Source organism: Paramormyrops kingsleyae, chromosome 8 (genome assembly GCF_048594095.1).
Source record: "Paramormyrops kingsleyae isolate MSU_618 chromosome 8, PKINGS_0.4, whole genome shotgun sequence".
NCBI lineage: Eukaryota > Metazoa > Chordata > Actinopteri > Osteoglossiformes > Mormyridae > Paramormyrops > Paramormyrops kingsleyae.
In genome coordinates this window covers 12,932,378-12,953,115 of record NC_132804.1, presented here as the reverse complement: position 1 = coordinate 12,953,115, position 20,738 = coordinate 12,932,378, and the positions used below count along the sequence as shown (strand labels likewise).

Here is a 20,738-nt window from a genome sequence, read left to right as displayed (position 1 = left end):
CTCCCGGTCCCCACACCCAGCTCCCATCTGTCTGTCCACGCGACAGAATCTACGAGCAGTATGTTAGCACGAGGAGCCCGAGACAAATTCCCTGTATGTATGAACATACTCAGCTATATAAACTTGACTCTGATTGGTCTGGATTGTGGGGCCCTGTGCAAAGCGATGGCGGACATGTCAGATGCATATACCATCTACTGCATATACCATCTACTGCATATACCATCTACTGCATATACCATCTACGGTCTGTGTTCGTTTTAAACAATGCTTACCATGTGACAGACAGACAGACAGACAGACAGACAAGTTAAATGTAATGAATTAGACAGGTAGCTTGTTACACCAAGCAGGCCACTGACCAGGATGCGGTCTAAACAAGACAAATAAAAGGACGACACCCTAACATGGTAATACTGTACTGTACACCTCACATACCGACATTCAGCAGCATGTAACCATACAGAGTCTTCACAGCAGCTACAGAAGTGACATTTATCGACCTTCTGAAAGACGAGGACAGCGGACGAGGTACTGGGGGGGGGGGGGTGTCGTATTCAAAGCTCATGCTTTGCCAAACTAAGCTTCTGTCTGTGTCCCGCAGGCAGTGACGCCCCCCCAGCCCGTCGGGCTGACAGCTTTACCTCAACCTGAACAATTTATAAAATTGGGGTTTTACCACATTGTGGGGACATTTCCCCCCCATAATATGGTAAATACAAGCTCTCTCTCTCTCTCTCTCTCTCACACACACACACAGGTTTGTAATTATTTGTGGGGACTCTTCATTCATTTCTATGGTGAAAACTGTAATCCCAGCATGACGACCTTAATCCCTGCCCAGCCCTAACCTTAACCATAAGTAACCAAACAAAACAGGGGACGTTTGGCATTGTTAGATTACAAAGATCTTTGTGGGGACCTGAAAAATGCTCCCCACAATATCAAAATGACAGGTTTTTATTGCATTGCACACGCACACACACACACACACACACACAGAAACACACACACGCACAGAGCGCTTACCGCTGCTCCACATCTAGCTCCTGAAGGGACTGACTCTTCTCTGAGCCACAGTGCAGACACCACATCGCTGGGTAACCGCAGCGGCCGAAACCATCAGCGTGCTCCCCCTGGCCCCCGAGCACGCTGGGGGCACACAGTGGAATGGGGGGGGGCACACGGCAGACGGGACGAGCGAGCGGCAAGCAGCGCGCCTGGGGCTCCAGCTCACAGTGACGAGGCGATCCCCCTCTCTCTGGGTTACAGCCAGCGGGGGAGAGTGCATATGCGCATGTGTGTGTGTGTGTGTGTGTGTGTGTGTGTGTGAGAGAGAGAGAGAGGCGGTTGGGGGGAGTGGGGAGGTAGGTAGGGGGAACCAGAGCCACAAAAAGAAGCAGAGGGGATTTCTGGGCAGAACACCAGTTGTGTGACAAAAGGAATACTGATGACCCAGAGCGATGTGGAGGAGACAACTGGGGCAGGTCTGGCTGGGGTGGGGGGGCACACGGTCACTGGGATATAGCATCTCTTATAGGAATGTGGCCGGGAAGCCAGTCCATAAACACACACGTTCAGGGTTACACCCTCTGCCTTGACAGCCCTTCAGCTGCCACACACCCCCAGAAATGAAATAAAAACAGCACTGACCTCCTGTAGAAACGTGATCTGCCCCCCCTCCACCCAGGCAGCAGGCCCTGCTTTCGTGGCAGAACCAAATGTTTGAATGTTTACTGGACAGCACCACGTTCCAGTCCTCTTAAAGGGACAGTGCTCCTTTTCACTCCAGCCACTACTGCCCACTGATCATTTGCTGTCATTACCCTGCATTTCAACCACATCAAGAATATTTTCAAACATGTGCAGGAATGTTTAACTACTGTTCAGTCGCAAATTAATCATCCTTTATTTGTCTCAAGTACAGGTTGATCGGCTGACAGCCCACCAACACCCTACATTTCCTCACATAATGAGGATGGGGTGGGGCTTACGCTTTTCCGCATAATTATGTCATCGGTCAATCAGCAGGCCTCTGATTGTATCGGGCAGTCTGGTGCTCTGGGCAGGGAAGTAACTGTCCCGAGTTAGGCGGACGTTTAGTCTATCTGCCACCCCCAAACCCCCCGGCCAGACATGTGGGTGATAATGAAGGACGGTAGGGGAAAAAAATACACAATCCCCAGATGGCGAGAGTTCACAAGATGGCCGACCGGCAGAGCATGTCTGAAGATAGGAGCTGAGGACGTTCTGTAATTAGACTTGGACTTCCCCTCTGGGGGAGACAATGATTGTTTCATGTGAACTTCAAACCACGGTCAGAAGCAGCCCCAAAGTGGAAGAAAAGAGTGTTGTGCTGTGGGACATATGATTCCACATCTTTCTACAGCTTAGAGGATCATGGGAAATCAGCCAGAACATGTTTGGACAACTGTGACCAGGCAGGATATTTCAGAAAGCCCCACACGCTAGACCCAGTGCAGCTGCAAATGGTCCAAACCGAGAATTTAGCTTCCTCCAACCCAAACGCCCCTAAAGTAAGTGCTTACCTACCTTCAACTCAACCACAGAATACTGGGAGCAATGGGGAAGAGGTTTGGTGCCAAAAGCCCAACACGGGCGTGCAGGATGAGCTGCTGCTCTGATTCACTACCAGAGAACAAATATACTATCATTACTAACAGGTTGAGTGAAGGAAGTGCAGGTGTGAGAAAAATTCAGATGCTCGCTCAATGATCCTTAACTGCCTAGGGGGTCTGACAAACAGTGACGACCACATCCCATGGCTGCCCTACACAGAAAGCTAAAACTACAAGCCATGGACCGAAAACGATATCAAGCAAACATGCTGAGTACAGTCATCCATAAATCTCACTATTTGCAGTATTTTCTGGTATAAAACACATGGCTGGACCTCTGTGTGCATCTGCCCTGAGAGAGAGAAGCAGACCTACTGGTTATAACTGAATCCAGTAAGACTGTGCTAATCTCCCAGCTTGATCCGATATATCCTGCCATCACTGCCAGTCAAGAGGCTGCTATGCTAAAATTCCCAAGATTCCAAAATCCAAAACCCCAGAATCGGGGTCCCAGCACCCAACAGCCCTTCATTACCGCGTCTGCATCTCTAACCTGAGCCAAAACAGCTTAATCGGCTGAATGCTATTCATTGGGACGAAACTAATTAACACACTTAAACAGAGTTGGACAGGAAGCCTCCAGTGCTAATTGTTTAAATGGTTTAATGCTTATCAAAAACACACTTCATTTCAAAGAATTGTCCTTTGAATTCAAACAAAATTCAAAGCAGCTCTTTAAGTAACGGTGTCAGAAAGACCCTGAACACATGGGAACCTGCCAGTCCTGCAGAGCTCTTTATTCGACCTGTCAGGTATTTCATTATTTTCAACAGTGAGAGCTTTACAGCAACATTAGTGAGAGCCACGCCAACCTGAAAGGGTCAGGAATCGGCCGGCCGGTGATGTCACGTTACAGTGTGTCTCTTTCCGGTTCAGCTGAAAAGCAGACTTTCTATAAGGTTCCTCTCCCTGTTACACAATCTGGGAGCAATTATGAGGGCTGAGGTCATAACATGAGACAGAACAGACTTTATCTCTGTGAATGAGGCAGTATTACCAGCTATTTTGTTCCAGTAATGATCTGGGACATTTTTGTTGAATAACGAGAGCTCGTTAAGACTTCCCTTTGGGTTAGTGGCCCCCTGCCTCATCTCAAAGGCAAACTGAAATCAATGGGAATAAAGGTCTGTGATCAAATGTGGATTCGGTCCACATCACATACAAGCATTAATAGAGAAAATAAATGAAAGGGCACAACCCAGTGAAAGCAAAAGTTAACTGATTAAAAAAATGATTTGAGAAATCATGAAAGCTGCTCAAATCTGTCCATGCCCATTTTTTTAAGGTCTATCAAAACTATAAACATATAAACTATAAATATCTTAACCCCCCCACACCTGCAAATGAAGTCTCTCTCCTAGTCTTTTGCCTTGTCAATCCCTAACGAAAATGTTACCCACGCTTCCCCTCCCGGCTGCCACAGAGACAGCGCTCTCCCCTCCAGAGACGTGAGGGACAGGGTGGCAAGCTCCAGGGATGAGAGCCGGCCCGCCTTCCCCAGACTCTCATTCATCACGCAAGCCAGACGGCAGTAACGACTACTGCCGGGGCAGCGTCGCTCTACCTGGCCGCTGGCGGCGGTGAGGTGTGCACCTCCAGGGGGACCGCCACCGAAGGACGCGCCGGTCAAAGCACCACGGCGACCACAGGACATCAGACCGGAGGAGAAGCCTGTCTTTGACCCACATTAGCATCAGCGTACTGGGAGGCTGCAGCTATCATGCATCCCCAAACGCCCAGGACGCGCTCACTTTCACAGCTGATTATTCATCGTAAGGGATGAGCGGAGCAGCTGCTGATGACTTTACTGAACGGGTCGAGGATGATGGCTGTGGCGTCACGTTACACGGCATTCGTGAGCAGTTTATACGAGATTAAATGACATTTATAAATAATTCCTGCATGAGAAACACTACGCAGGAATTCCACCCCACATCTAGACCTGCTGGTTTCCTGGGCATGAAGTTTAGCTGGTATCTGGCCACAGCTCAAATCAAACCCTCACACCTTTGTTTTCTGGTCTCAGAGGCGACCCGCATCTGGCCCAAACAGTCCAATATCCGGCGAGGGAAATTAACACTGGGGCAGACAGTGGGGCGCTGACACATTGGGCTGGACCGCCATCCACAAGAAAAAAGTCAAACTTACGCCACAGCATTAACAACTAACGCAAGCACCTCATACTTCACAGTATAAAAGTGACGGGAATACTTTCAATACCACAAACTACTCAGGCTTTGCAGACTAAATTATTTAAATGCGGTCACCGGAATCCTGCGGATAGTGGGTCCATCTTCCCGGCTGTCTGCAGACGGGGATTTGCTACAGACTGAAGTGCTCTTCAGTTACCTAATCTTCAGCCTGAAAGCGCAGACTTTCCCAGCAGTCCAAAAACATGCAGCTGCATAAACCGGCATCTGTAAATTGCCCACAGTGTGCATGCAGAGCGTGTGCATATCTGTGTTCTCCGAGGGACCGGAATCCCGTCCTGGGCGTCCCCCTGCCTCAAGCACTGTGCTTCCTGTAACGCCGGATAAGCAGTGATGATGGCTTACTTTCAGTATTTGAAAAGTAAAATGTTATAGCGATGCAAAAAATAAATCATATTCACTGGCAATATCTAAATACGCTGGGTTTATTGTGATCACGCCACAATTTGTTTGGGAGCTCAGTCAAACTCGAGGTAGAGAGGATCACTCTGAACATGCATCCAGCATTTCTGTGGGCATTTTCACCCACAGTGGTGTTGGTTACCTAATAAAAAGGCTAAGTAACATTACACAGAAGAACCACAATGACCCTGGGCGTTTCCACATCTTTCTGGGGAGCACAGCTGTGCACATACAGCGGTTGATGAGCCAAACAACGCTATCAAAAGGAGCGATATCGTCCACCTTTCGGTCTGGTGGCTGTGCTGACTGGGAGTGTCCATTCTGCCATTACAGGCAGTACCGAAAGCATCAAGCATCAGGGACGGGCCTTCAGTATTCAGAGACCCCCCCCCCCAGACGGCCCCTCCCTCCGCTAATGAGCGCGGCAGACGCCATGAGGGAGGCGGTCACACACCAGGCGTTATTTTAGGGGAGCCCGCCAACCCGGGGAGGGCGGCTTCCGGTGTCCGTCCTCTACCAAAAATGGGAATCTGGTCGGTGTGTCAGGAGGTCGTGTGGGGGGGGGTCTCACTGGATTCCAACACGTGCTTCTAACAGATGGCCAGCCGGCTCAACCTCCCCCCCCCCCCAGCCTGGAGGTCCCGACTCACCTTGGAGCTTCCTGCTGGACTGATACGTCACCCCCCCCTCCTGCCTAGCTCAGAGGTGACCCACATTTACCTCAGGGAGGGGGGCAAACAGGGACCCCATAATTGTCCACCTGAGCAAAGCCACCCGCTTTCTTTAGAGGAGGAGCGGCCTCAATCAATGGCTGATTTAGAAATAAATCTGCATAATTGACTACATTCATGACGCCCCCTCTCTTCATTCTGTGCCTATGACTGTTTAATAAACAGGAACAGTCAGAGGACAGAGATCACAGGCAGAGAAGCTGCCCTGCCATCATCACAGAAAACCCCCCCCCCCCCCCCCAGTCACAGCGATGGATAAGCAGGAGGGGGGGGGGGGGGTCACTGAAGCAGCTCCTGGGGAGTCAGGGAGCACAGCCTGCCACCTGCTGGTGAAGTGCCAGACTGCACCCGTCCAGGCCAAACTCAGTGCAGAGCGCCCCTCTCCCCCCCCCCACCTCCCACCTCCCAGCTTCTCACGGCGGTTTGGAGGCTGTGTTGTAGAAGGAGGCAGACTGTGGAGGAACAGAGCCCCACTAAAGGGACCGGTGAGTGACGGGGGGTGATAAAATGTGATAGAAACCTGTGACTATGACCTAGTGGGGACATTTTTGAACAGTGATGAAATGTCCCCGCAATATAAACTTAATTTATAGAAATTTATAGAAGTGTGGATGCAATCAGCAAAGTAAAATAGCCAAAAGCCTTGCATTTTGTTTGGTTACTTATGGTTAAGGTTAGGGCTGGATAGGGGTTAAAGGTTGTCTTAGTTGGAGTTAGAGTTATACCCATAGAAATGAATGGAGAATCCCCACAAGTGTATGAATATTAATACCATGCATGGGGGAGGCAGAGACCGCCTGAACACAAACATGCAAGCAGACACATCATACACAACACTGTCGCATACACACACACACACACACACACACACACACATGCAAACAAGCACATCACATAACAGTCGCGGGCGTGCACGCGCACACACACGCACACATGGGCAAAGTGTCACAGATGACAGATTCGCACACACACACATGCACGCACAGAGTACATGCATTAAGAGTTACACACATCCGCATACACCCCATCCTGACATAACGTACCTTCTGAGACAACCGTGCTCCGACAGCCTGCTCCCCTAACGACGGGACAATATACGACGAATACACACTCCTGGCCCTCTCTCCGGCTGCCTGTACCCGCTGTCTGTAGCTGACTCACACTCCTGGCCCTCTCTCCGGCTGCCTGTACCCGCTGTCTGTAGCTGACACACACTCCTGGCCCTCTCTCCGGCTGCCTGTACCCGCTGTCTGTAGCTGACTCACACTCCTGGCCCTCTCTCCGGCTGCCTGTACCCGCTGTCTGTAGCTGACACACACTCCTGGCCCTCTCTCCGGCTGCCTGTACCCGCTGTGTGTAGCTGACACACACTCCTGGCCCTCTCTCCGGCTGCCTGTACCCGCTGTCTGTAGCTGACACACACTCCTGGCCCTCTCTCCGGCTGCCTGTACCCGCTGCCTGTAGCTGACACACACTCCTGGCCCTCTCTCCGGCTGCCTGTACCCGCTGCCTGTAGCTGACACACACTCCTGGCCCTCTCTCCGGCTGCCTGTACCCGCTGTGTGTAGTTGACACACACTCCTGGCCCTCTCTCCGGCTGCCTGTACCCGCTGTCTGTAGCTGACACACACTCCTGGCCCTCTCTCCGGCTGCCTGTACCCACTGTCTGTAGCTGACACACACTCCTGGCCCTCTCTCCGGCTGCCTGTACCCGCTGTCTGTAGCTGACACACACTCCTGGCCCTCTCTCCGGCTGCCTGTACCCGCTGTGTGTAGCTGACACACACTCCTGGCCCTCTCTCCGGCTGCCTGTACCCGCTGTGTGTAGCTGACACACACTCCTGGCCCTCTCTCCGGCTGCCTGTACCCGCTGTCTGTAGCTGACACACACTCCTGGCCCTCTCTCCGGCTGCCTGTACCCGCTGTCTGTAGCTGACACACACTCCTGGCCCTCTCTCCGGCTGCCTGTACCCGCTGTGTGTAGCTGACACACACTCCTGGCCCTCTCTCCGGCTGCCTGTACCCGCTGTCTGTAGCTGACACACACTCCTGGCCCTCTCTCCGGCTGCCTGTACCCGCTGTCTGTAGCTGACACACACTCCTGGCCCTCTCTCCGGCTGCCTGTACCCGCTGTCTGTAGCTGACACACACTCCTGGCCCTCTCTCCGGCTGCCTGTACCCGCTGCCTGTAGCTGACACACACTCCTCTTTCTCTCAAGCTGCCCGTGCCCCCTGTCTGTGGCAAATGAGCTCAGAGGCGAAACACTGAGGGCTATTGACGGCCTGGGGGGCGTCTCCCATCAGCCCCTGGTGATGTTTAGGTTGGCAAGCAGGCACAGTTGCTGTCCTTTTCCTTGCCTGTAGCGTTGTATCCTTTTCAGGTCCTGAGAGGCAGAGATGGCCAAAGCAAGTACTGTATGAATACAAATGTGCGTGTGTGTGCGTGTGTGTGCGTGTGTGTGTGCATGCGCCGTGTGTCTGTGTGTCCTCTACCAGGCATTCCTGTCACATTTCCGTGACGCCCATTTGCAAAACTATTCCTCCTTTCATGCGCGACACATTTCATACTCAAATTTATTGCTCAATACTGCAAAACCATGCGCCGATTCATCCTATTTTTATACACTTTCCAAAACATGTCACCCAGGATATGGAGTAAGCAAATATATTTAGATGCCACCAAATAAGACTGACTATGTTTGTTTGGTAACAGCTGCTGTTCACAAAAATAAAAGAGGCCTCATTCAGCGGTGAAGTGCAGTTAGGAAGATCTGCGTGGTACAGAAAATTAATCAGGCGGACCGGACAAGCTCATGGTCACGCCTGTGCGCCTACTGAATGATTTACATATACATTTATAGTCTCCTCAATGCACTTTAAGAAATGAGTGACCCAGGTAGCGAATGAACACCGGATGCAAGTCCTTCACACTGATGTTTTGATTCTCAAAGCTAATCTTTCCACAAACTATCCAAAAGACGGGTTTAAACATCGAGATGAAAGAGCACAAAGCACAACAATACCTCCCATTCCGCCTAATCCCCTTCGTTTTTGTGAGGGAGTCAGAATGCATCGTTTTTTAATGACCTTCTGTGTCTGAGACAAGGATTATTAAACCATCTATTACTTAATAATCGGGGCTTTTAAATATGTGTCATTTCAGGCAATTAATTTCCCCAGCACATGTGGCAAATTCCACACCAGAGACCCGCAGTGGTTTTTGCGGGAGGGCAGATGGTGAAGTCATTCTCAGGCCCAAAATACCAAGCCAGAAAAAAAAGAGAAGGTTAAAGACGGAAAACCTTGAACGTGACACCACAGAGACAACGAGGGCCGTATTCCTGAGCGTCTTCCCGTCTTTCTCAGACCAGTGAAGCAAAAGGCACCTTGCACTGTTTATTAAGCAGTCAGATGTTTTAATTTACACCCATAACAAGCTTGACACTGTTACTGACAGTCAAGGGAGAGGGAAAAAAGAGAAGAAGAATCGACTGTCACTGTGCAGATATGTCAGAGTGAACTGCACCCCCTGACTGCCCCCCACCCCAAGAGCAGAGGAACCTGGGGGGGCAGCCCCAGGTCAAACCTGAGCCACGCCTGGCTGTGAGTCAGTTTTCCGAAATGATTTCATCACCCCCCCCCCCCCTGCAATGCTGACAAGATGACGCTGAACGTTTGAAACACGGCTGCTGTGTTTCCAGGGTTACAGAGCCCGACACCCGCCGGCGAACGGCAGCGGCGGTGCGGCTCTGGGACAGCTGGAGCCAGACTGAAGGATTTAAACATGGCAAGGGGGGGGGGGCGGCTTTGCTATAGCAGACCTTCTCCCTCCCCCTAGAAAAAAATCTGCAACTGCCATGGATTAAGCTCCATCCGCTATCTGCCACCAAAGCAGAACCGTACAGAAACGCGGCTCATTGAAAGCCGTACAGTACATGCTTGCGGCTTGCTCACCGCTTTCCAGACCTCCCCCCCGGCTTCATGCATCACTTACAGGTTTCCTAATTTTAATTAGCACCTGGGAAGCAGCTAAACAACCTCCAGCAGGTGTGTGAGGAAGGATGACCTGAGCACCAGAACGCTACCTGCACTCTGTGGGGTCTCTCCTATTCATTTCTTGACACCAGTGTTTCCTAATCTGGTCCTCGGGGACCCGGAGACAGTCCATGTTTCTGCGGACTGTTTGACACGGAGCTCAGTGGGAGCAAAAACACGGACCGGCAGTGGGTCCCTGAGGACCGGATTAGGAAGCACTGCTTTACACTTCAGAATCATCGATCTACATCACGCTGGCTTACTTTAACCCTTCAATAAAAAATAATTCACAAAACAAATATATTAAAAGATGTGTAACTGAGGTATTTCTCATTAGTAATGTAATAATGTACTTAATTTCCAAAATGGCTCTTCCTGAATTAGCGACCGAACCAAACGGGTCCCCCTATCTGGGTTATTGCGGGTCTGTGCAGGCCGGCGTGCTTACCCTGCCGTGATGTGGAGCCTCTGGGTAATCTCGGCCGCCCCTACGTCCCACGTTCATCAAAGGTTACCATGTGTCCGTACGCCCGCCCGCCCCACACCATCGGAACCCCGCCGGTCCTCTGAGAAAATCTTGCCCCGGTCCTCCCAGCTCTCCAGCACCTTTACAGTGTCGCTCAAACTCACGCCGGCAACAGAGACCAGCTAAACAGAAGTAATAGTTACCAAGGAAGTGCACGCTTCTGTGGCGATGAGGTGGAGCCCGGTCATGACGATACGCAGACTGATTTCCCAGAAAGACTGAGGAACACCTTGAAATAACAGCAACACTTGAACTGAAAGTATGAAATCATCAAAGGGGACACAGAGGCTCGGTCTGTGCCGCCTCTGTCCTGGTTATCTTTACCATCATAACATGCAGCTGGCAGCTATTACTGGAATGCAACAAACCTCGTCCTATCTGATCATCAGCAGCTAGAAGCCCAATATTTTGAAATCATTAAACAGCAGAAGGGATACCAGTCTCAGGAAGATCTTCAGCTCCCCTGATTTGCAAAGAGAGGTTAATTCTCTGTGGCCCTTGGTTTTAAAATCTTTTTTGGGCAACCGGATCACAAATGGACAGGAAAGACACATTGCCACTTACATCTGTGTTTATCATACACTACCAGTCAAACGTTTTTGCACACCACAGGTCATCCCATGAAACAGAGCAGTATTTAATGTTCCTTGCAGAAAATATATCTCGAATTTTCTCTGCCGCTATAACTGCTATAGGAGGTTACTTTGATGAATCAAAGATATGACATTTTCTTGCTAATAAAGGTACTCAGATGGTAAATGTATTTGTTAGCAAAGAATACATAGTGTATTTTTAGTAAATCTTATGCAAGTAACATACACACTTTTGACTGGTAGTGCACATCTCTAAGGTATCCAGCTGATCACTTGTGTTCAGACTTCTTTACTGCCTATGTCACTTCTGCTAGAAGGCGAAATGTCCCTGCCCACAGTTACGGTGACGTCCGTGTCAGGGACCCATCGGGATGCATCAGCATTTACACCACAAAAGGAACGTGGTGAAATGCATCCCAGTGAATGAGTGAATCTCAGTGCTCGTTTACGGCTGTAAACTTGTGAGCCGAGTTCCCAAGAAACATCTTAAAACCAAATGCACAGAGGGTCCCCGTTGGGGTGATGTTCTTTCATCCTGCACTCTGTAAGGTATGCAGAAACACAGCAGCAGTCAGGACGGTGGAGACGCAGGCATGAGAGAAACAGACATCCTTACTAGCTAACAGAACAGCCAGCCCGTTTACTGACCTCCTCACTCCTCACCACAGCTGGACCGCTCCCGGGACTCGAACCCAAACCCCCCAGGCAGAAGGCTCGTTTTCCATATTGGCCAGCTGCCTAGGCAACAGTGTCAGACTGCAGCCTGGAGCTCAGAATGAGGCTCTCCATTCTCCATTGGAGAGCGGCGAGCTCCGAGTCTTACAGTCAGAGCCGCACCCCCACAAAAGAAGCTACGGGGAAAAGCTCATCAGCGTAATGGTTTATTAAAACAAGTGTGGCCACATGAAGGACAGGAAACAAATTACAGCAGAGAGCTCTTTCCAAACAGCGAACCTGCGTAACATGGTCTCCAAAGGGGTTGCCTTCCAACTCATCAAACCCTGAAACCTTTAACAACATAACAAAATCGGGTCAATCTTCCCTCATCTATAAAGTGAGACACAAACCTACACACTACACAAGGAGCGGTTCAGTCTGTGTTTGGTATCCCGAGGGTTCAGTGGTGCAAAACCTGTCTCAAAATGTAGGTAGATTAGCAGGCGCTGAGCATGCTGGCGGGTCTGACAGTGACGGGAATGCCATTGTTCGGCTGCCATCGTGGAGACACGCATGACTGAGTCGGCAGATCAGTTAGCCGCTCCCGCCGCCACGCCCGCCATAGCGAGACGGCGAATAGGCAGCCGGTGGAGATGTAATCCTGCTCCGTGTTGCACGGCTTGCCCTGGAGCCTGGTGGGGTCACAGCGCCCCCCAGCAATAAGCGTGCTTTCTGGCCCGAGGTCCTGGCACCTACCACCACATAATTATCTAAACCCCCCCATTAGCGAGGCCCCGGCTGGCTGCTTGGACCGGGGCTGCAGGCCAAGGCCCCAGGCTGGACGGGAGGAGACGCTGCCCACGAGCTTGGCCCGCTGCCAGCAAAGCAGCTCTTCTATGCTGGAAAAAATGAGCTCAGGGTCCGGCGTGACCGCCGCGGCCCGATCTACCAGCGTATTTTTAGGGCCGACTAAAAACCGGCCCTCGCTTATGTCATTTTTGTTTTCAAAGTCACGTTACTGCTTAAACCCAGACAGCGGAAAATGATTCATTGAGCTGTAACGGATCAGTTTGTAAATGCTGATTTCCCTTTAAATGCCGATAGCCTTCCTAAGCACACCTCCTTAGGACCTCCTGGCACCAGTCATATGACTTGCATCTCGTCCAGGGTGTCCCCTTTGAAGATAAGCTACAGACTCATCTCCACCCACAGCTAGGATATACGGGCACATCACGTGGGAGGAACACAAGCAGACAGATGTACCACATCACCTAACTGCTTTCAGCGAGGGGGGCTTTCAATCGCTGTCACCTGCAAGTCCTTGCGCTTATTGGTTGTTAAAGATCAGCTTTTCTGACACACTGTGTGCCGGACGCACCGGCACAGCACCTCCTCCAACCAGAAACGAGGCTTAGATTTCCACTTACGGTCAAAGGCATCAAATGCGGCCTCCCTGCTCCCCAGCTCTCTTAGGGTCACGTCCCCAATACACGGGAGCTGTACACCTCCGATTAGACCCGTAATCTGGAGACGCAAGGACCTGCCATCTAATAGATGTTTATTGCAGACGGAGGTGAATGTCACACTATCTCTGTGTCACAGAAGAAGCCCCACGCCGGAAACCTGGAAGTCCTCTCAGTCCCCGTTGACACCCCTGTCAAAGTGGCGAGATGCAATACCCAAGCCGGTGCCAGGGGACTTTGAAACCCAGCAGGGTTTTGGTCGATATCAAAGTCGAGACTGACAGGCTGCCGCACATACAGAGCAGGTCACCACCGAGTTACTGGACAAATGGAACCAGAAAAATCCTCAGTATTTCACACAAAAATGCAACCTTTGGTAAAAGGCTTAGTCTCAACTCAACACCGACCCTAACCTTCCACATTTAGTAGAGTGCATCTTGGAGTTTTAGCTTTTTTCCAAAATTAAACATCCACATAGGCCCGGCATTTGGAGGGTATCTGGGGATATTGTCCTGGGCCGGGTTTGTCCCGACCCCCCAGGAATTAAGCATGCTGGCCCTGCATCTGTGGAAGTCATAAATAGCAATAATTCAGCTTTAAATAAGCTCAGAAATTCAAAAAGGCTTTCTCTTAATTTTTGGAAAGGGGAAATGGATTTTAAAACAGCATGAAGCAGGAACTACAAACATTTCATATGCTGAAGCAATCAAATTTCCCATGGTGCTGCACTGACTAAGCACATTTCAACATGCATTCATTCTGATTTGCGACAACTGGCGTTTTTGACAGTCCATTTCCGTTATGCAACTCCTGTATACAACACTGTACACAGTAACCGGATATTCTTCTGAATAGTTTCTCTGGGCATTGCGTAAAGGGGAACGCATGAATGCTGCAGAGAAAACAGATTATTCCATATGAAAGCAACAAAGGACGCTGTCGTAACAACAATAAGAAAACCAGCTTAACTCTCTTTAAAGCCACATTAACCTGAACAAGTGATCAAATGCTGACGGCTTATAGTAAACAAATAAAAATTATTATATACAAAGACTACAAATCTCATGGTTCTGACCAGTTAGCAAATAGCATCTTAGTCAGTTGCACATTTGATATGGGGATGAGCTATTTATGGGGGAAATGAAAGAATTGAACAGCCCAGGTTTCAGTCCATGAAAGGTGTTTATGAGTCGCCCTGTACCCCTGGCCTTAGGCTGTCGAGGACGCGAGACTCAGCCAGGACCGAAATTACAAGGCAGTCTGCAGGCTAGACTGAAACTATTTAGGGTCGTTTGGTGACGCTATTAAACAGAGGACCTGGAGTTGTTTGAATCTTATAAACAGACTTAAACTGTTACTTAGCAATGCAATGAAATACCCCGCATTTCATCAGTTAAAAAACGGTAATCGGTAAACTGAGTAAACCGTGCACATTAAAATATAGGGGCCGCGTGACCCTCGCATTCAGGGAGTCTCGGAAAGGCTAAGACGCGCCATTTCGGGGACTGATTATTCAAACTATGCTTACGATTAGTGCAGACACACCGTCTTTCCTAATTATATAGAGGAAATTATCGGAGAAGCCGATGGGGGATAATCATTTGTGGATCAAAACGTCACGACGGCATTACAAAGTGACTTTGTTATTTTCTGTCACGGGCTCAATTTCCTGCTGCGCTACTTGGCAGAGAAAATCATTCGCCGGTTGATCTTCTTTGCCGCCGCATGATAGGAAAACCCGCCGGCGGCAGGATTTCAAAATTTCGCTATTTGCCTGATACAAACCAGATTAATGATGCATCACCGCCACCAAGGACAAAAAAGCCAGAAGACACTGAGGGGAAGGAGCCGCGTACAGAACCAACCTGAACAGAGGGCGTTTACGGAAGAGGGCGCGACACAGTATAACGTGAATACAGAATCAGCCACGTGAACGAGGGATGGAGAATAGCAGAGGGATGGAGAGGAGAGAGACAGATAAGGACATGGTGGATGTGATCTCCTCAAAGAGAGGGGACCCAGGATCCTGCAATAAGGGGCTAAGCTGCCCCCGGGACACTGGATACAGCCACCGGATCAGGCGGCCCCCGGGGCTGTGGATCGCGAGTCCCTGGTACACGCGAGTCCCTGGTACACGCTGCTCATCTTCCCAGCAGCGAGGGGGCTGTCTGTCTCCTGAGCAAATCGATATAGCAGAGTCCTGCCCCTGTAGGATACAGGGGGGGGGATGTTTGCCCACTCCACTGCCCCACTGAAGTCCGGCCCCGGCACCGGTGCCACTAAGCCCCGTTCGGAGGCACCGCAGTAGAGCCGGGATGACATCAGACTCCAGAAGCAAGCCGGTACACACCTGCCCCCACCCCCCCTCCACCATGACGGCACCGGCGCTGCAGTCGGCGCTGGCAAACAGACACCGGTGCTGACTATGTAAACAGGAGCTGCATACCACACCTCTCAGTCCTCACCCCCCCCCCCCCCCCCCCCCCCCGTCGCCACCTACCTCTAGTAACAGAGTGACAGAGGCTGGGTGCCACTGCTGCCCCTGGGTGACAGACAGCAGTGTGAGCTGACAGGCTACAGACAGCGAGGAGCATCAGCAGAGGACAGTCACTGATCAGAGCGCTCACCTAAACGTCAACCGCATGGGCTGCGCCCTGTGCCTCCTTCTCTTCCCTCCGAGCTTCCCTCTCTCTCTCTCTCTCTCTCATTCTCCTTCTCTCCCTCACTATTTCCCTGCCCTCTCCCTCCACCCTCTCTTTCCCCTTCTCTCTCTCTCTCTCTCTCTCTCTCTTTCTGTGCTGTGCCCACAAAGTGTGACCACTGGTTAGGAAAAACTACAAATGACCCGCCTAACCTCGCAGAAAGAGAGGGGGAGTGTGAGAGAGAAAGAGAGATGGAGAGAAACAGAAAGTGCTGCGTCAAAAAACACCGTCCTCTTTCCTGTAAGTGAAGATTAATTACCGTAATATAAATCTGTGTGCCGATTTAATCCAATTCCTTTCAAAAAAGAAGCTTGGTAGGGAAAACGCAGTCAGTTCAGGGGCTGCTTCCCCATCACAATGAAAAACAGCTCAGTGACATTGGGAAGGACAGGTGCGGCTATTCAGAGGTGGACCCGGGTCTTAGCGACAAGTGGAGATGGCTGAATGCAGGAGATGGCCGACTGTGGGAGACGGCCGACTGCAGGAGCTGGCTGACTGCGGGACACTGACAAATGCGGGAGATGGTCGACTGCGGGAGACGGCCCAGTGCGGGACACTGTCAAATGCGGGAGATGGTCGACTGCGGGAGACGGCCCAGTGCGGGACACTGTCAAATGCGGGAGATGGCCGACTGCGGGAGACGGCCCAGTGCGGGACACTGTCAAATGCGGGAGATGGTCGACTGCGGGAGACGGCCCAGTGCGGGACACTGTCAAATGCGGGAGATGGTCGACTGCGGGAGACGGCCCAGTGCGGGACACTGTCAAATGCGGGAGATGGCCGACTGCGGGAGACGGCCCAGTGCGGGACACTGTCAAATGCGGGAGATGGTCGACTGCGGGAGATGGTCGACTGCGGGAGACGGCCCAGTGCGGGACACTGTCAAATGCGGGAGATGGTCGACTGCGGGAGACGGCCCAGTGCGGGACACTGTCAAATGCGGGAGATGGCCGACTGCGGGAGACGGCCCAGTGCGGGACACTGTCAAATGCGGGAGATGGTCGACTGCGGGAGACGGCCCAGTGCGGGACACTGTCAAATGCGGGAGATGGTCCACTGCGGGAGACGGCCCAGTGTGGGACACTGTCAAATGCGGGAGATGGCCGACTGCGGGAGACGGCCCAGTGCGGGACACTGTCAAATGCGGGAGATGGTCGACTGCGGGAGATGGTCGACTGCGGGAGACGGCCCAGTGCGGGACACTGTCAAATGCGGGAGATGGCCGACTGCGGGAGACGGCCCAGTGCGGGACACTGTCAAATGCGGGATCACCCAGTGATTCCCTTCTGCAGGTGATGTCCCCAATTAAGTTATGTTTCTAAAAGCTAAAGTTAACAGCTCAGCCACCTCACCGTGCTGCATGAACCCACAGAGGCTCCAGCAGTAAATAACTCCTAGAGACACCTAGCAAACAGCACACTGGCCGTCACACCAGTTCATCTATGGAGCAAACCCGTGTCTCTTAAATGAATAGCGAGACGGCCATAAATCTGTAATTACACGTGTATTTTTTACTACTCAGAAATATAGAAAATGCCTTAATGTATAGGAACATGTATACCAAATGCTAATTTAATTGATACGGGTATTTTGGGACTTGGGCCAAACTTGGCATCCTAATATCGTGCAAAAGCAGTCCAGTATTAACAAGACTGAAATAGGTTCATGGCATTTTAAGTCAGAAGGGTGTCTTCCGTGCTGTGAGTATTTAATTATGCCTTACAGAAAAAAACCCTTTTCCCTCACGTTGGTCCCTTTCTGGGATCATATATATATATATAAAAGCTTAGTTTTTAGCAGTTTCAGCTTATTGATCTAATGATATTTGGCAGTTTCTATTTCTGTGTATTACAAGTAACCACACCTAAAAATAAAATGTCAAAAGAGAAAAACATGAAACAGTGGGTTTGAAAATTCCTTGCAGAGGAAGATGAGGGCAAGCAGATGTACAGAAAGCCGGAACGAGGCGTGCGATCCTATATCGACTGGCCTGACAGACAACTCCACTAGCCTTCTTCCCGGTTTCGAACCCGGTGCCATATAGGAGACGCATGCCTGGTAACCGAAGCTCACTTTTAATCAGCCAGCCGTAATGTAATTAGCCGCGATAGATGGAACGTCTCTGGCACGGCATGAGATTAAAAAATCGTGATACATAGACGAAATTCCAAAGAGAAATTCACATAGAAAGACATAACTTTTGCCTGAGGGGGAAGTGGGATAAAAGCAGGAGAATACGTGCCACTTAGAATCGGACAAAAACACGGTGAGAGCAAAGACGGTGGATCCTAAGCGTCACCTGAAAATGACCAGCAGAGGGAGCTACAACATAGCTAATTTTCCTTTCGTTCACTCAGGCTTGAGGGGCAGAATATCAGATTAGCATGAGGTAATGATCATTGGCAGCTGGATTTCATTTATGTCCAAAGCATTTTCTTTTTGTAAGAAAGAAGTTTAATTGCAGTGAAGTCAAGGTGTACCTGATGTCAGTTTGAGGTGGACCTGAATGGCTGACCACAAAAGATACACACGTTGGCAGGAGCTGAAATTCTGGTGATTATGTGCTTATACACCAAGTGCACTTGAAGTTCTGCACGCTAACCCATTTTAGCAGCCTGAGGATTTTGGCTAGTCACACCACTCATGAGCAGAACGGCGGACCGGCTTTGGGCCCAAACCCACAACCTTCCGGTCCCTGACCCAACTGCGCTGCCGGGTACAGCCAAGAAACAGCGGACATCTGCCGCCTCACCACAATTAGGAGGAGCCTTAACAAGCTGCCGTCTCCCCCCCCCCATCCCTCGTGGGAGCTCATTAAAGGGAGGCAGAGGATGAGAGGTTCACTGGCACGAGGTCTGAGGAGCCCCGTCTCACGGCAGTGGGAGAGGAGGGAAAACAAAAGCAGGCCCATGGACCGAACCAGAGCTGAGTGTCACCGCTAAACATCACCAGGAACATGAGATGTTCCGAAGCCTCCAGACGAGGAGCGAATGTGGCTTTTCCGAAGATCTCTCAGCCGCCGTCCGAGAATATCCTTCCAGACGGAACCCAAACAGAGTCAGCCGCTGGGACCTGCGGCACTCGTGTGTTTAGGTTCCGAAGTTTACAATTAACTAAGCAGTTAGCTGGTTCCCAGACAGTACATGGACAGCGGGCACAACTAACACTGACACAGCATTCTGGGTTTGGACTTGACACACCCTGGGATGGCTCTCTGAATCCGTTCAGCCAGCCGGTTCCTACCTCGGCGCTTAAACCTGAAGCAGTGCTTCAGTGTGAACGGTGCTCATGCCGATTGCCAGTGGCCTCCAGTGGAATGATGCACTGAGCTTTCTCTAGATAAATGGACCTGCAAATGTTAATGAAACGTGTTTACATGCAGGGGTGCTTCCTGCCTGCGCCCTTTCACAATGCGCAGGGAAGGTGGAGGGTCTGGGCTTAGGCGGCTGCCATTAAGGGATTAGCGGCATCAGAGATAAACACGGCCATTAACGAGCGTTTACGGCTCGCGCTGACAGTTCTCTAAAGTCCCGCTTCACTGCAGAGCCACAAAAGTGCTAATTGGGGGGGGGGGGGGGTGCCATCTGGGGCCGGAAGCTCATGTCTCGGGGACAGATGCTGAGCGGATGACACAGCAGGCGAAACCCCACCTTCAAGAAGAGTCCAGAAGCAGCCCAGAACTAAACATGCCAGTCAAGCCGGATGGACATCTTCATTTGGAATGATTCAGTGGCTGAGTGCTGGTCATTTGATGACGTTTACTCATCAACTGACAGCTGGTGTGTATGATCTATCCACTCATCCATCCATCCATCCATCTTCTACACCGCCTATGTAGCACAGGGTTACAGTGAGCACAAATGATGCACATGCAACGTATGACCCCAAAATGTGAATTATAGCTGCTCAACTCACAATATGTCACCGCTACCCCCCATTGTGGTGAAGAGAAAACTAAACCAGAGAAGCCAGCCAGGCGTGATGAATGCCGGTGTTTGAAGTGTTTGCTATTTACGGCCACTGTGATTCAGGTATGTATGCACAGCTCTTTGCACAATGGGATTCCAGTACTCTGAGAACCAGACTGCCTAAGAGACACGGTGTTTCCAAACATTAATAAAATATCACCCTCTAAAACACACCAAGTGCTTACCTGCAAATTCACGGTCTACCCCAAGTCACCTCTAGGTGGCTAAATGAAGTCAGGTAAATATGCATTTTCATATTTAAGTGTTTCTGCTCAGAGGGATACAGCTTCCAATTGGACAGCTATCACAATTCCATGAAGGTCAGCAAAGCCCCTGTTCATTTAACACAAATTTAGCATAACGTATGTAGACACCAACCTCCTGCCTACATGAATAGATGGTTCGAGGCCAGATAAGTGTGCACCTGTTATTATAAACACAGCGCCACTCATCACTGTCCTTGTGAGTGACTGTGTCCTGCCTCTAAACAGATCTGCAAGTAGATAACATACTGTCCATGGTATTAGGTAACATACTGTCCATGGTAGTAGGTAACATACTGTCCATGGTAGTAGGTAACATACTGTCCATGGTAGTAGGTAACATACTGTCCATGGTATTAGGTAACATACTGCCCATGGTAGTAGGTAACATACTGCCCATGGTAGTAGGTAACATACTGTCCATGGTAGTAGGTAACATACTGTCCATGGTAGTAGGTAAAATACTGTCCATGGTAGTAGGTAACATACTGTCCATGGTAGTAGGTAACATACTGTCCATGGTAGTAGGTAACATACTGTCCATGGTAG

At 50.5% G+C, this 20,738-nt stretch overlaps 1 protein-coding gene across 9 annotated transcripts in view; it reads right to left on the bottom strand.

The window, feature by feature from the left end:
* Window positions 1-20,738, bottom strand: part of iqsec1b (IQ motif and Sec7 domain ArfGEF 1b) — a 173,710-nt gene that overhangs the window by 26,372 nt on the left and 126,600 nt on the right. The window contains exon 1 of one of the 9 annotated variants that reach the window (XM_023837493.2): window positions 1,030-1,262. The exons of the other annotated variants lie outside the window; for them this stretch is intronic. Coding sequence (XP_023693261.2) covers window positions 1,030-1,094 — 65 coding nt within the window. The 5' untranslated portion in view covers window positions 1,095-1,262. Of the gene's footprint in view, window positions 1-1,029; window positions 1,263-20,738 lie in introns of those variants that run through there. 9 annotated transcript variants of the gene reach the window in all.